The 15,207-nt window shown below is 40.7% G+C and overlaps 2 protein-coding genes across 3 annotated transcripts in view; one reads left to right on the top strand and one right to left on the bottom strand.

The window, feature by feature from the left end:
- Positions 1-15,207, top strand: part of LOC149202178 (uncharacterized) — a 217,449-nt gene that overhangs the window by 183,108 nt on the left and 19,134 nt on the right. The gene's annotated exons all lie outside the window — the stretch shown is intronic.
- On the bottom strand, positions 13,164-14,958 carry LOC149202180 (zinc finger CCCH domain-containing protein 13-like). The gene is made up of 4 exons (XM_089403668.1): positions 14,846-14,958; positions 14,130-14,216; positions 13,647-13,768; positions 13,164-13,558 (listed from the first exon to the last, which is right to left on the bottom strand). The coding sequence occupies exons 1-4, from the start codon at positions 14,956-14,958 to the stop codon at positions 13,164-13,166; spliced, it is 717 nt and encodes a 238-aa protein (XP_089259794.1).

Here is a 15,207-nt window from a genome sequence, read left to right on the forward strand (position 1 = left end):
TCACTTGATGAAGATAATGATTGCATTGAAATTGTCTTTTCGAAAGGACCAAAATCGACCTAAAGATCGCTCAAATCAAATAAGGGAAAGTGTATCTTATGAAGAAAAGCCCACATGTGCATATTTGATAAGGTCAGTCCTAAAGCAAATTGGACACCCTTGGAAAGCTATAAATACAAGTGACCTCTACCTCATTTGGACACAATCATGAGACACTCTTCTATCTTGGTTTTTGGCTCGCACAAGTCTAAGGCTCGTTCGCAGAGAATCAGGTTCGCTCTGAGGTGAAATTCCAAGTCTGAAACTCGCATCTCGGGTTTAGGGTTTCTGGGCCTCGGTCGCAGGCACAACATAGGAAGGATTCGACCACAATCGGTTGCACAGAAGCTCATCAATGCGACTAGAGCCTTCCAGTCACACAAACAACTCTCTATCCATGCGACTGGGAGTTAGGGTTTGCGCGGTCTAGACCTGACCCCAATCCCTTGCATGCCAAGCTTAAGGGAGCGACTGGGAAGCTATAGTCACTAGCATGACTCCTCCTCCGTGCGACCGGGACCTAAAAGATGAAGTCTTAGTCTTCCGAAGATTTTGCTCTGTGACCGCAGTGTTCGACAATCTACCACAAACAGTGACAATTCATTATAAGTTTCTGAATCAGGGCTTTGAGTATAAGCATTGTTGGGTTCATTCCATGGATGTTGTAATTGTTTTGTTGAATAGTTGCATAGATGAAGATATAGATCATTATACTCTCTTTTGTTGAATCATTTGATGACGATCTAATAAGAAGAAGAATTTGAAAGGGTTTTCCCCATAGTGGGTTTTGGCCCGTTCTCCGACTAATCCTGGTGTCTCTATGTGTGAATGTTTTTCTTCTATTGTTCCTTTATGTTTTGCTACATTGATGATGATGATATTGTTCTTTCTACATAGTTTCATATGTTGTTGAATAATGATGTAAATATGAATAATGTTATGATGTTATGGGGTGAACTTGATGTGTTAATGAAGAAATGCAATTATCAAAGCAAATAACAATATATCCTGAAGAAAAATTAACATTAACATTATTGAAAAAGCAACTATATGCAAAACCTTCCAACTGTGCCTTTGGGGTTGAAGAGAGGAATATTTGGGTCATATTGTATCCCATGAAGGTGTCAAAATGGACCCTAACATAATCAAAGCTATGAGGGAAAGGCCAATCCTTAAGACCTCAAAGAGACTTAGAGGATTCCTAGGATTGACTGTGCATTACCACAAGTTTGTCAAGAATTATCATCAAATAGTTGCACCTCTAACAAAATTATTGAATAAGGAAGCATTTTATTGGACTAAAGAAGAAACCAGAGATTTTTATTGATTTGGGGTAGCATCGAATGTGCTCTAGCCATGAAAATTGATGGAGAGGCTAAAGCACATGAGATCTCCAAGACCCAGAAATGGTTTGGGCAGATTCTAACCGGTTTGGGAGATATTAAAATAATTAATATTTTTAATGGAGTTCCTAAGTCTAAACTTATGAAAAATAAAATATTAATAGGTATTACTATAAAACTGGGTTAGAAGGGTCCAAAAGTCATGGATCAAACCAAATCTAATCTTAGTCATTGATTAGAGATTTAATCTCAGTCGTTGATGGACCAAAGAGAAGAGTATAAGAGGAGGCTTGAGGGTCAGTTGGAGAACACACCGAGAGAGATCAAGAACTTGATTTTCTAGGGAAGGTTTTGCTGAGGAAATTCAGTGAGTGATTAGAGTTGCAGCTGAGGAGCAGTGAATACATGCAGAGAGGTAGATTTAGTACCAGGAGGATCAACGCAGAGCTGGGAGAGGGATGCAGAGCCAGCAAGAGGCCACACAGAGGCAACCAGGAGTTGTGCAGAGCTAGAGAGGGCCAGCGTGTGAGACACAGAGGGTCCAGGGGCTGATGCAGAGGCTCCTGAAGCTGACGCAGAGCCCAGAGAGGCTAAGGCTAGGCCAGAGAGGCTGACGCAGTGCCTAGAGGCAGCGTTGGGAGCATTTCGTGGGACAGACTGAGAGCTAGAGAGACAGATAGGGTGACGCAGTCCCTATCAGAGTGACGCAGAGCAGTAGAAGCTGCATTGTTGCTGTGGGATCATTCATCCAGTGTATTAGCTGGAATATCTGTCTCTGACTAAGAGGTACTATTACCAAGGGCATTCTATGTTGGGTGAGCCATTTCTGGCACCTAGGTTGTATTCTGAAACTGCATAATAATAAAACCCTCTGAATAGCTGCACCGGTTTTCCCGCTTTGGGTTTTTCCTGGGACGTTAGTCCAAAAACAACGATGTCACTTGTGTGCTTGTTTACTTTTAGTTGATGATTTGTATGTGTTGATACTGTACTTGTATTTATTTTCAGTATTTACATGGTAAATAACTTGTTAAGTAATTGAACAAGTAGAAAGAAATAAATCAAAGAGTATAGGAAGAATTTCTAACAGGTTAAACTTAGAAATTCCAACATAGTATCAGAGCGTGGTTGCAGATCACAGGTTAACTAAAAGCATTAGCTGAGCAGAGCAGTAGTAGTAGAAAACAGTTGTCCCGAGTGACAGAAGTTGTTCCTAGCAGAAAGAAGCAAGGAAGGGGTGACATAGAGTGCCTGCGTCATAAGTTCGAGCCAGAAGGAGGATCAACGCAATGGTAGAGTGGAGCAGACTTGACCTACGCAGTACTTGGTCATCTTTATCAGCCAGGAAGGATTGACATTGTGGCCAAGAGGTGAGATTTTGCTAGTGTCAGGATTGCGCAGAGCTTAGAGGCTTAGTTCTTCAAGTTGCTGAGGTATAGGGGGCTGCGAATAATTTGCGAAGCAAAGACAGTGGCATATTGTGGTCAGAACCGTACCTAACAGGACAAGACCAAGGAGGAGGGATTTCTAGAAAGGAAATCAAGACTCAGAGGGAGTCGAACCGAGGAGTTCCAGGAGGGAAGTAAAGAGACTCAGAGGAGTCGGAAGAAGAGCAGCAAGATGCAGTGAATGGGCTGAGAGATCGGGATAGACTGGATGGAGCTTCCAACTTCATAGTCTGGAAGGCTAGGATCTTGTCCATTCTAGACAGTTATCGCATCAAGCACTTCGCCTTGAAAACGATAGTGATCCCAGTTGACCCAGCTGAAAATGAGAAGTATGAGGAGGCAATGGCTAGGGCAAAGTGCATCATCCTTGATGGGGTCAAGGATCATGTGGTGCCGCATATTGCCGAGAAGGACACGGCAAATGAGATGTGGGAGGCCCTGAAGAAATTGTACTAGCATACTTCCGTGCAGAGGAAGATGTTACTTCAAAATCAGTTGCGGTCATACCAGATGCAGAGGGGAGAGCAGATAGATATCTTCCTTGGTGGATTGAAGGAGATCCGTGATCAGCTAACTTCCATAGCGGCCACACCGGATCAGGAACTGATGGTGAAGACTGCATTGAACGCAGTCTTAGAGGATTGGGAGGTATTTTTCCATAGCACACTGGGCAAGATGAGCCTTCCGGATTGGAAGGAACTGTGGGCGGCTCTTCGTCAAGAAGAGATCAAAAGGGTGACCAAAGCGGGGAGTAGTGGAAAGGGGGTCAAAATCAAGGAGGAAGAAGAAGATGCGGCTCTCACATCTACGAGAAAGTAGGAGAAGAGAAAGAAGAAGGACCTCTCCAAGGTCAAATGCTTCCATTGTGGGGAACTGGGTCACTATGTGAACCAGTGTTCGAGGAAGAAGAGTAAGGGAGAGGCTTCTGAGACCAAGGTAGCGCCAGCGAGGGCGGAGAAATAAGTGGAGACAGATGACCACTATGCCATCAATGCTCATGCGCCACTTGAGAGGAAGTGGGGAGACATCGAACTATAGTCAGACGGACTATAGACGATGAGGGGCAAGATCCTTGAGGTACCCAACCTCTTGGATTATACCTTGCTACAGGAGCCCCGAAGAGAAGTAGCAGGACTGGTGGATGTCGGTAGAGAGGGTGCTACAATGTAGGAGTCCCGGGATAGCATGAGGCAATAGTGCAAGATGCATGGAGTTGTTGCAGCAGCGCAGAGGTCAGTAGAGGGAGCACTTGTTAGCGGCAGAAGGAGCTTCAACATTGGGAAAGTCTCTAGCCTGACAGGGATGTCAGAGTTGGGTGGATCAGTTACTTACTTTTCAGTAACTGAGATGCAGTGCAGCAGTTAGCACTGGCAGTGCTATGGGCAGCATGGTGCAGCGTGAGGAGAAGGGGATGCAATGCAAATGCAGCAGTGGCAGTGGCAGAGCCATGGGCAGCAACACAAATGCAAAGGGAGCTGCCGTACAGATGCAGCAGTGGCAGTGGCAGGGCCATGAGTAGCAGTACATGATGCAACAGAGCAGAGGATGTTGGGTAGGGAGGCCTAGCATCATCACAGGGACCGATGCTGGATGATCAGGGTGATACTCAGTGAGGAGTATTATTTGAGCACAGTCCTCGGTAAGAGGGAGTGTTGATTTGGGGTAGCATCGGATGTGCTCTAACCACGAAAATTGGTGGAGAGGCTAAAGCACATGATATCTCCAAGACCCGAAAATGGCTTGGGCATATTCTAACCAGTTTGGGAGATATTAAAATAATTAATATTTTTAATGGAGTTCCTAAGTCTAAACTTAGGAAAAATAAAATATTAATGGGTATTAATATAAAATTGGGTTAGAAGGGTCCAAAAGTCATGGATCAAGCCAAATCTAATATTAGCCGTTGATTAGAGATTTAATATCGATCGTTGATGGACCAACGAGAAAAGTATAAGAGGAGGCTTGAGGGTCAGTGGGAGAACACATCGAGAGAGATCAAGAACTCGATTTTCTGGGGTAGGGTTTGCTGAGGAAATTGAGTGAATGATCAAAGCTGCAGCTGAGGGGTAGTGAATACATAGCAGAGAGGCAGAGTTAGTACCAGGAGCATTAGCGTAGAGCCGGGAGAGGGATGCAGAGCCAGCTAGAGGCCACGTAGAGGTAGCCAGGAGCTGCGTAGAGCTAGAGAGGGCCAGCGTGTGAGACACAGAGGGGCCAGGGGTTGACGCAGAGGCTCCAGAAGCTGACGCAGAGCCTAGAGAGGTTGACGTTGGGCTAGAGAGGCTAATGCAATGCCTAGAGGCAGCGCTGGGAGCATTTCATGGGACAGACAGAGAGTTGGAGAGTCGGATAGGGTGATGCAGTCCCTATCAGAGTGACGCAGAGCAGCATAAGCTGCATTGTTGTTGTGGGATCGTCCATTCGGTGTTTTAGCCGGAATATCTGTCTCCGACTGAGAGGTACTACTGCCGAGGGCATTCTTTGTTGGGTGAGCCATTTCTGGCACCCAAGTTGTATTCTGAACTACATAATAATAAAACCCTCTAAATAGTTGCACCGGTTTTCCCGCATTGGGTTTTTCCAGGGACATTAGTCCAAAAACAACAATGTCACTTGTGTGCTTGTTTACTTTCAGTTGATGACATGTATGTGTTGATACTATACTTGTATTTATTTTCAATATTTACATGGTAAATAACTTGTTAAGTAATTGAACAAGTAGGAAGAAATAAATCAGATAGTACAAGAAGAATTTCTAACGGGTTAAACTTAGAAATTCCAACACTTTTAAAAACTTAAAGAGTCTATGTGTATAGCTCTCATCCTGGCCACACCTAACTTCACAGAAACCTTCTTTGTGGAGTGTGATGCCTCAAGCCATGGCATTGATGCAGTTTTAATGCAAGAAGGAAGGCCCCTTGCCTTTGAAAGTAGAAAAATTAAAGGAAAAAACTTACTGATACCCATCTATGAAAAAGAAATGTTGCCCATACTACATGCAGTTACGAAATCCATGCCTAATAGCAAGACACTTGAAAGTAAAAACAGATCATGATAGTTTGAAGTACTTCTTGGAACCAAGACTACCTTCCGAAGAGCAACAAAAATGGGTTACAAAGATGCTCAATTATGACTTTGAAATTATCTACAAAAGAGAAAACAATATTTGTGGTAGATGCACTCTCAAGGGAAGAGGAAGACAAAGGGCTCACTATGCATTATTTACATTCCAAAATCTGACTAGGTGGAAGAAGCAAGGATAGAATGGAAAATAGATGAGAAGGTATGCAAGATCATTCAACAAATATAGGATGACCCCGATGCAGTGGAACATCCATGTGGAAGAATGATTTGTTGGGGTATCAATATCACTTATATAAGAATTTTCAACAAAAACAAAAGGTCATTTTGGAATTACACACTTCTCTGGTAGGAGGACATTCAGGGTTCTTGAAAACATACCATAGGATCAAGAAATATATATATATATATATAAAGGTATTAACGTAGATGTGCAAAAATTTGTGACTGAATGTGTAGTATGGCAACAAAAGAAGGGAGAGACAATCAAGACCCTAGGACTCCTACAACCATTGGCCATACCAAGCTAGCGTTGGGAATAAGTTTCAATGGAATTTATTGCAGGTTTACCCAAATATTGAGGAAAGAATGTCATTATGGTAGTGGTAGATTAAATGACAAAGTATGCCCATTTTTGCTCCCTTTTTTATCCTTTCAAAGCAAGTATAGTCGTAGAAGCATTCATGGAAATATTCCAAAAGCTACATGGAATACTGAAGATTATTACGTGACAAAGATCCAATTTTCACTTGAAATTTTGGGACTGAACTATTTTCTTCTTTGTGTATTCAATTGGCTCACAGCTCATCTTACCATCCTCAATCTGATGGGAAAATTGAGATTGTGAATAAATGTTTAAAATGATATCTACATTGCTCTATGTCTATTAAACATACACAATGGGTCAAGTGGTTTCCCTTGGAAAAATGGTGGTAGAACACATCCTTCCATATTTCATCAAAAATGTCCCATTTATGGCATTTTATCAGTATCATCCTCCCTCCATGACATCATCTTTGAAAGGGAATATAAATGCTCAAGCAATGAAGACATAGGGCTTCAGCAAGAGGTTCTCAAACTATTGGGACAATTTGGTTATAGCACAAAATAGGATGAAATAAGAAGTTGATCAACATTGTAGTGAGAGGGAATTTGAAGTGGGGAAAAGGGTATTTGTGAGACTACAACCATATAAACAAATTTCCCTCCAGAAACAAAAGGAGGAAAATAAATTAGCATCAAGTTATCATGGCCCCTATAAGGTGTTGTAGAGGATTGGAAGTATGGCTTACAAATAAGAGTTGCTTCCCTCTTCACATGTACATCTAGTATTCCATGTTTCTTGCTTAAAAAAGGTAATTAGTGACAAGATCCTAGTCCAAACTATTTTACCAAAGATTAATGAAAAAAGGAAATCATACTAGAACCATAAACAATCCTAGAAACCAAGATTAAGTAGCTAAGAAATATAGCAATTACTAAATATCGCATCAAATGGAAGAACCTACTAGTGGAAGTGGTGACATGGGAAGATGAGTTCATGTGGAAACACCTGCAGATAGTCAAGTGTTGAGGACAACACTTGTTTAAAGGGGAGGGACATCTTAATCCCTATATAAGCCCCATGTTAGCCATAAAATCCCTTATTAAGCTCTAGATATTGAGATATTACACTTCTATTGTTATATTGTTAAGTCGGCTAAAACCTTTCATTGTACCATTTTATTATAATTGTACCTTTTGTCTGCTATATATATAATAAGGAAACCTAAGTCTTAAGATTGTCAAATCTTGCCTTGTACATTATCTTCATTGTAAAAGGAAGTTTCCCCCTCGAAGTGGAATGCAATTATTGGTTTCTTATCAATTTTGAAGGTGCATGGTTCATAGCATGTAAGCATTTTGAGCCAAAATTGTTAAAACTGGCAACTAGGGCCAAACTCCATGTGGGTCATCTTATTTATGGAAGCTGATATTTTTCTTGGATTCCTCTCGTCGAGAGGTGTAGGATTGATCTAACGATCATCCGATTCCGACATGTATTCATGGAGATATGAATTTATTTGTATTTCTTGACAATTTGTCAAGGTCGGCCAGCAAGCTAAAGTGTGTGGCACACCCCCAACTTGTCCTCCACGATTCATATAAAAGGAGGAGACCTTGTGGCATTATTCCACTCATCTCACCACACATCTTCTCTCTCTCCTACGCATTAGAAGAGTCTCTCTCTCACACGTGTGGCTGAAGGAGGAGGACGCAGATCAGGTTTAGGGCAGTGTTGACTTAGGGCTGAACGTGAAGGACGCAGATCTGTTTTATGCATGCGTTGACCAGCATAGTGGAAGGTTTGACTGTGTTTTTGGGTTGGGCAGCCTCTCCTAGGCTAGCCACATTGCTGGGCAGCCAAACGTTGGCCTGTTTGACCATTGATTTGACCAGCGTTGACTGGTTAGGGATGACCGCAGGGCTGCAGTGCGTTGACTGTTGTTTGACCATATTTTGTGGACTGTTTTGGGCTGCTTACTATTGTTGTTGGAGGCCAAGTTCTCCTAGGTTGACTTGAAGTCAAATTGGGGTTGTTTTGACTAGCTTTGACTTTGCTGGTTGTTGTTGTATTACTGCTGATATAAAATCACAGATTTGTGATATTGTACTATCTCTCTCTCTCTCTGCTGAATTATTGAAGAATATAGAAGAATTGATCAAAGGGTTTCCCTGCATTGGGGTTTGTCCCTGGCTAGCCGTCACATTTTGTGTCTCTTGTCTTGGCTTGTCTTTTGTCGATTTATTTATGTTCTATCAGCATTTTACTTTATGTTAATGTGATTGCTAAACTGTGAATTGACATTGGGCTAATAAGAAGAAATTGAAGTAAATTACTCTAAGCATAGAACATACCATAATTTAACAAAATTGCTCAATTAAAGAGAATTAATAAATATGCCAAATACATCCAATGAAGGCTCATCCCACAGTGAATATAAATAAGAAGCCTGCATGTGTGCAAGCATAAGAAAATTCTCTCATAAATTCCAAATAAAACTCCATGATGTGATCTCCAAGATGTAGTTGTTTCCTCAATAAATGTGCAAATGGCTAAGTATAAGGAGGAAGAGGTCAACATATCAAATAATAACCCTCAATCCATTTGCAAGATGTAGATACATGCCAACTGACTCCATGGATGAGGAAATGGCTCCATCATCAAGTAATAACATACAAATAAATATAGATATGCCTTCGAATGTATGCCAATAAGGGGAGTGCACTCCGCCTAAATCAATTTTCTATGTCATAATATAGCCATCCAAGTGTTAATAATCACCAAATAGGCTAGGACACTCACAGCATAGGATCAACCATGCCCAATAAAACCATAGAAGGTCTAGAAAACACTAACACATGAGAAGAAATAATTCACATAGAAACTTACAGTAATCCTTAGTTTATGGTTTCCCTATCCTGAAATGCACCAAAGTTCCATGAAATATGTGAACAAATTCAAAGTAAAATGCTCTAATACCCCTTATATACTAGATGTGTGCCTCCAACCACTGAAAACACACATAACAACATGATGCACAGATCCATCAATAATTACTAAGGTGTTCCATCAATAAGAGCCATAACATTCCACATCATCATCATCCAACCACTTGTGAGGATAGAAACATCATACATATATGCAAGGAGTAATAACATGACACTGATATAAGCCACATATAGTAGCAAGCATCATTATCAACTATTGTTAATTTTAGGTTAACATGTTCTTTACTGAGGTTAGATACTTCATGAGCTCATTCATTATTACATTAATCCATTAGCAATCACATCAATCATTATCTTATAGCAGTAACTGATGAAAGAACATGAATGCAGAAGACAAGCCAAGATAAAAGAACACAGTAATTGGCACAAGCCAAGGAAAAACCCCAAAATGGGGAAAACCCTTTCTCATTTCTTCTTTTATTAATATCAAAGGTTCAACAAAGAGAGAGTACAATGAAGACGTCTTGCCAATAGAGGATCTAATAACTTCTGAGAATGAAGAGCATACCAACAGCCCTAAATAAAAAAGGCATCCTTCTCACAATGGACCGATCCCATGACGTCCGCTCAAAGACCTAGGGTTCAAGGCAACCTTGTACCAATCACAAGAAGAAGCCTTAGATTAATTGTGTTGTTCTTTCAGATTGTTGCGGCTTGAAGAGAAGAGCCTCACTAGGCATTATGACCCCTAAAATAAGTGATTCAATCTGTTTTGTAGCAGCTTCTATCATGTGGCCAAAACTTAGACATGGAACTAGCACAAAACCCCTTCTTACTTGGAGTAAGACATGAAAAAGGCTACACCCAAACTTGGCCTTATTTGATGTTCAAGAATCCGGTCCTGAAGTGACAAGAAGGCCCATACAAACTACCCAGAAATTCCTTCAGTTCCTACGATTATTTTTCATAAGTATCTTGGCCCTTGTGACAGAATAAGTAACCCAAAAACACTCTTGCGTCCTTCTTTTGAACCTGGCCACCTCAGATCTATGTGAGAGCTAATTTGATGATGTAGATATGAGGTTGCAGGATGCCTCTTATATACCATTAGACATGTTGATTTGACCTTATGAAGGAGAAGCCGACCTTGACATTTGGAGGAAAATTTAAATTTCAATTTTTCCCGCCTTGATAAGATCATGACTTGTTAAATTTATTTTGAATAAATAAATATGTTTCCTTATCCAAATTTGGTGATCTTTAGGTCGATTTTGGTCCTCTCGAAAAGAGGAATTCAATGCCACAATTATCTTCCTCAAAGGAGCTGTCCAAAGTGGGATTTGGCCCTAGTTTCCAATTTTAACACTCCCTCTCAACTAGGGAGAATCCCACCTGACAAACCAACAACTATGTCACTGATCATCATGCCATCATGAACCATCTATGTATCTCGACTCTTCTCTGTTGAACACCGAAGTCACAATGAAGAAGAATTGATTGAGAGTGAGTTAGAAGACCTTACCACTCTCCACTGACAAAAGTTAGTCCAGAGGTAAAACCTCAATCAGACTTGATCCCAGATCAAGTTGAAGAACACCAAGAATCCTAGTCATAAGGAGTATGGCAGTACCCAACACGTCCATCAATAGTGCTATGGTCCCTGATCACTTTTCCCAACATATTGGCTAGATGAGAGGTACTTCCCATGTGTCTCGGACTACATGGGTAGGATGATACTAAATCAATAACAGGGAAAGAATGTATCACATCCTGCTCACAACCACACATAGGGAAAGGACGAACCACATCCTACATATGCAAATCACCGAGAGTAGGGAAAGAATGAACCACATCCTACAAACACAAGTTACAATCACATGTAGGGAAAGGACAAACCACATCTTACAAACACAAGTCACAATAATCAATCATAGGAAGGATCCTACACATGGGGAAAGGATGAACCATGTCCCACCGACATGTCAACCAATAATTGTAGGGAATGAGCATCCTACATGTGGGGAAAGGATGAACGATGTCCCACTGACATATCCACACGTGACAACCAGCAAATACCTAGATGCATCTATCACTGGGGTGTCCACAGGAGAAGGTGAACCATGTATCCTGCTCATATTCCATAGGAGAAGGTGAACCACTCATCCTATGCATATGTCATCAATAGTAGGGGAAGGCGAACCACTCACCCTACACACGTGCGTTGTCAATCATAGCGGAAGGTGAACCACTCACCCTGTACATAGCGCACCTATAGGGGAAGGTGAACAACTCACCCTATGGTCGCTCATAGCTTCAAGAAGTACCTCAAGTCCTCAAGAGCTCCCAGAGCTCAATGCTCAATAAGGAACCCTCATAGTAGGGTCTTTCCATGACTCCCAACTTCTTTTTGAAGGAAGATAAACTTACATCTCCCTCTGAATATTGGGAAAGTAAGCTTGCTCAAAATATAAACATCGAGCTATTTGCAATCGTCTATTAATCCTTTGGCCCATGTGCTAGAATTATTCAGACATAATCATGCAGCTTGTATGCAGTTTATCAAACTCAGCTGTCATGACTTGCTTCCATTAAAAAAATCATCGGACAAAAACAATCATCGGAGATTTTATAGCTCCCTCTGAAGCCTTGCTTAAGGTGATCATGAGCTTCCTATATGAGAGATGAGACCTTGCACGAGGCAACAACTTCAGGTAAAAGAGGAAAGTTCTGAAGAATCATCATGATCCTAGTTGTATTATCCTTTATTGTTAGAAGGCAACTACCAACACATCAAATTTCCCAATCCATGATGAGGAGTCTTTCTCATTCAGGCATTCATATCTATAGAACCATTCTTCATAAGATCCTGGCTTAATGCAACCAAGATATCTAACTCAGAGTCTTCTGCTTCTCATGCTTGTCAAGGCATGGAATCTGTCAAGCACTCCTCCTAGTTGCTCTTCAAGAATGAAAGCTTCAGGTGAGTTGCATTACTTATCAAGGGTGTTTCAATTTCTTTTTTTTTGGCAGATCCCTGTAGCTTATAATAGGTAACCTTTCAGAAAAATAAGTTGTCCAAGATTTACATCTGTCTTGTTCACAATCGAAGTTGTGAACAAGACTATCAAGTTACTGGAGTTACAATATATCACCATAGCTACGAACTGTAACGATATTGTATATAATACTGGAACAAAGTTCTATCCTGGATTGATAGCTCTAGGTCTTCATACTTCCAGGAAGACTATTCCTCCTTGAGAGATTCAGGTCAATTTTGACCTTGAATTATTATGCTCTCTCTCTGTTGCTTTCTGTTTCTCTTTAACAAGTTGTTATGTCTTCACGTTACAAGATCATGGTACAACCATATGAACCCAAGTTCAATCACAGGTCACAATTTATTAGGTCCCTTCCTTTATCATCAACAATGTTACTGTTTCACTTGATCGCTAGATACATTGTCAGGAAGGTCTTGGTTTTACTGACAATAGACCACATAAGGTATGTAGGCGCACTGTCTTACTGTCCATAAGCATCACTGGAATATTGTTCAGAGAAATTATTATCCTTCATCAAAGACTCATGAATACAGTCCTGCCATCAAGAGGAAGTTATCAAGGTTGCCATTGTCCTCAGGAGACTGTCATCAAGTTACTCATTGTAATGATTGGTAGAAACAGTTTCCAATGGATAAAACTTTATTAGAAATGCTTTCCATGTGTTGAGTGATTATATGATGCTGACATTCTCTTTTTGAGTGTCAGTTATCAATATCAACAACTTTGATATGCTCATCTTTACCATGTGCAGCCACGCCAATAGAGGGCAGACAAAATCCTGCATCCCATCCTTTCACCTTCTCTTCTGGTACACTAATCGGAGAAAGAGAACCTTCTCTATTCTTGCCTTTGTTAGGATTATCCTCAGACTCGTTGGTTATCAGTTTTCCTTCTTTATCATTTAATGCTTGCAGTCTATGAATTGAGTTCACCACTAAACTGGTCTCCTCTAATTTGTTGACCTTGTCCGAAATACTTCTATGTTGACCAATAAACTTCACTGCTTCAATATTGTTGTGGAAGGAGGAATTCCTCTGTACAGATTCATTAGCATCTGCATCACTGACTTTGACAACAATATCCTCTTTCTTTGTGTCTGCAGCTTCAGTTAGATTCTAACCCTTTCTGAATTGGATGATTTGATTCTATATTGACATTAGAGTTTTTAATACGGTGAATATGACTTGAAGTTTTTCCTGATGGAAACTCATCTACCAGATTTTGCAACCGATCTTGTGATCTTTTCACATCCTCCTGTGCCCGAACAAAATGAAGATGTGCTTTGATGAACTTCTTTATTTTGGATCTGAGCCTCTAGGTCACCTTTATGGTCATTAAGCGCATTGATCTCTTATTCTTCAAATGCATCTCTTGAACTAGCATATGGAGACTTGATTTCTTTTGTATTGCCATGATCGGTATCATCACTTAATCACCAAGATGCCTGTCCAACCTCTGTCTCTTTCCTCTCCCTCCTCTTACTGCTTCTAGACGGTGACCTTGATGGACTATGACTCCTATCATGAGGTAAAGATCTCTGATCTGCATATGGCTGATGCCCCTTGGCATCCCTTGCGGGAGAGGAGAGTGAGTTTTGTCTATGTTGCCTTTTAGATCATCGCTCTGATGATTACATCTACCTGCAACAATTAGGACTAGAAAATCACAAAGGATCAGCATCACCATGAGCAAATGAACAACTTTGCCGAGGACAGTGACCCCTCTGATAAATAGTGCACAACTTTGTATCATCTCTAAAATATATTTCGTATTAAGAACAAGGAAAATAAACATAATCAATTTCTTTCTTCTTTGATTTCAATGCCTAAGATTATGGAATGAAAACAAACAATGGCAAGCAAAGACTGTCGCATTTCACTTGGAAATGATTCTCAGCCTCAAACACCTTCTAATCCGATAGCTCATAGAAATAGCTTGGCCTTGTTTTCGCATCAACCATCCCTTTACTCCTCCGTTGATCTGAATCAGTGGCCCAACGAAAACCCTTTGAAACTTATAAACCAAAAAGAAACCCTTGCATCCCGCTCAGAAACTGTGCCGCAAAGGATAGATATTCAAGGCCGCAGAGTTGGAGTTTCTAAGCCTTGATCTGGACGAGATCATGTTTCAAAAAACTTCATTGGACAAGAAAGCCTGCAAAATGAATCCCAGATAATGGACCCAAAAAAAAGCTCGCAACTGTAGCCATAGTAACTATGGCAAAATAGAGTGATATTACGTATCTCTTCCACAAAGCAATCTCCTGAAAGTTATGATAGCTGATATCAACCAATGTCAAGCTGCCAATCCACGTATGGCCTTCCTGAGATGGCGGAAGGGTGGTTTCAATGTGAGTGCAGAAGCTCCACTGTTATAAGCTTACATATTCTCGTGAACAGGTAATTGATGTGAATGTCTTTCTTCAATTTCCTGAAAAACTGTGTGATACAATTGAACCCATAGCAAACATCTTACTAGTTCAAAAAGATACGACATTCACTTCAAAATACTTATTCGTTCATTAGCTATCAAATATTGATTGATCTAGAGAATTAGAGGAGGAAGACAAACTGCCTAGAGATTGCATTCTTTCTTGCTTGGGCTTGTCCTCACCAGGCTCGATACCATGTTAATTTTAGGTTAACATGTTCTTTGTTGAGGTCAGATACTTCATGAACTCATTAATTATTACATTAGTCCATTAGCAATCACATCAATCATTATCTTATAGTAGTAACTGATGAA

The sequence above is a fragment of the Pinus tabuliformis genome, chromosome 2_1, assembly GCF_031772625.1.
Source record: "Pinus tabuliformis cultivar Carrire ecotype Pingquan chromosome 2_1, CPIR1, whole genome shotgun sequence".
In the NCBI taxonomy this organism is placed as follows: domain Eukaryota; kingdom Viridiplantae; phylum Streptophyta; class Pinopsida; order Pinales; family Pinaceae; genus Pinus; species Pinus tabuliformis.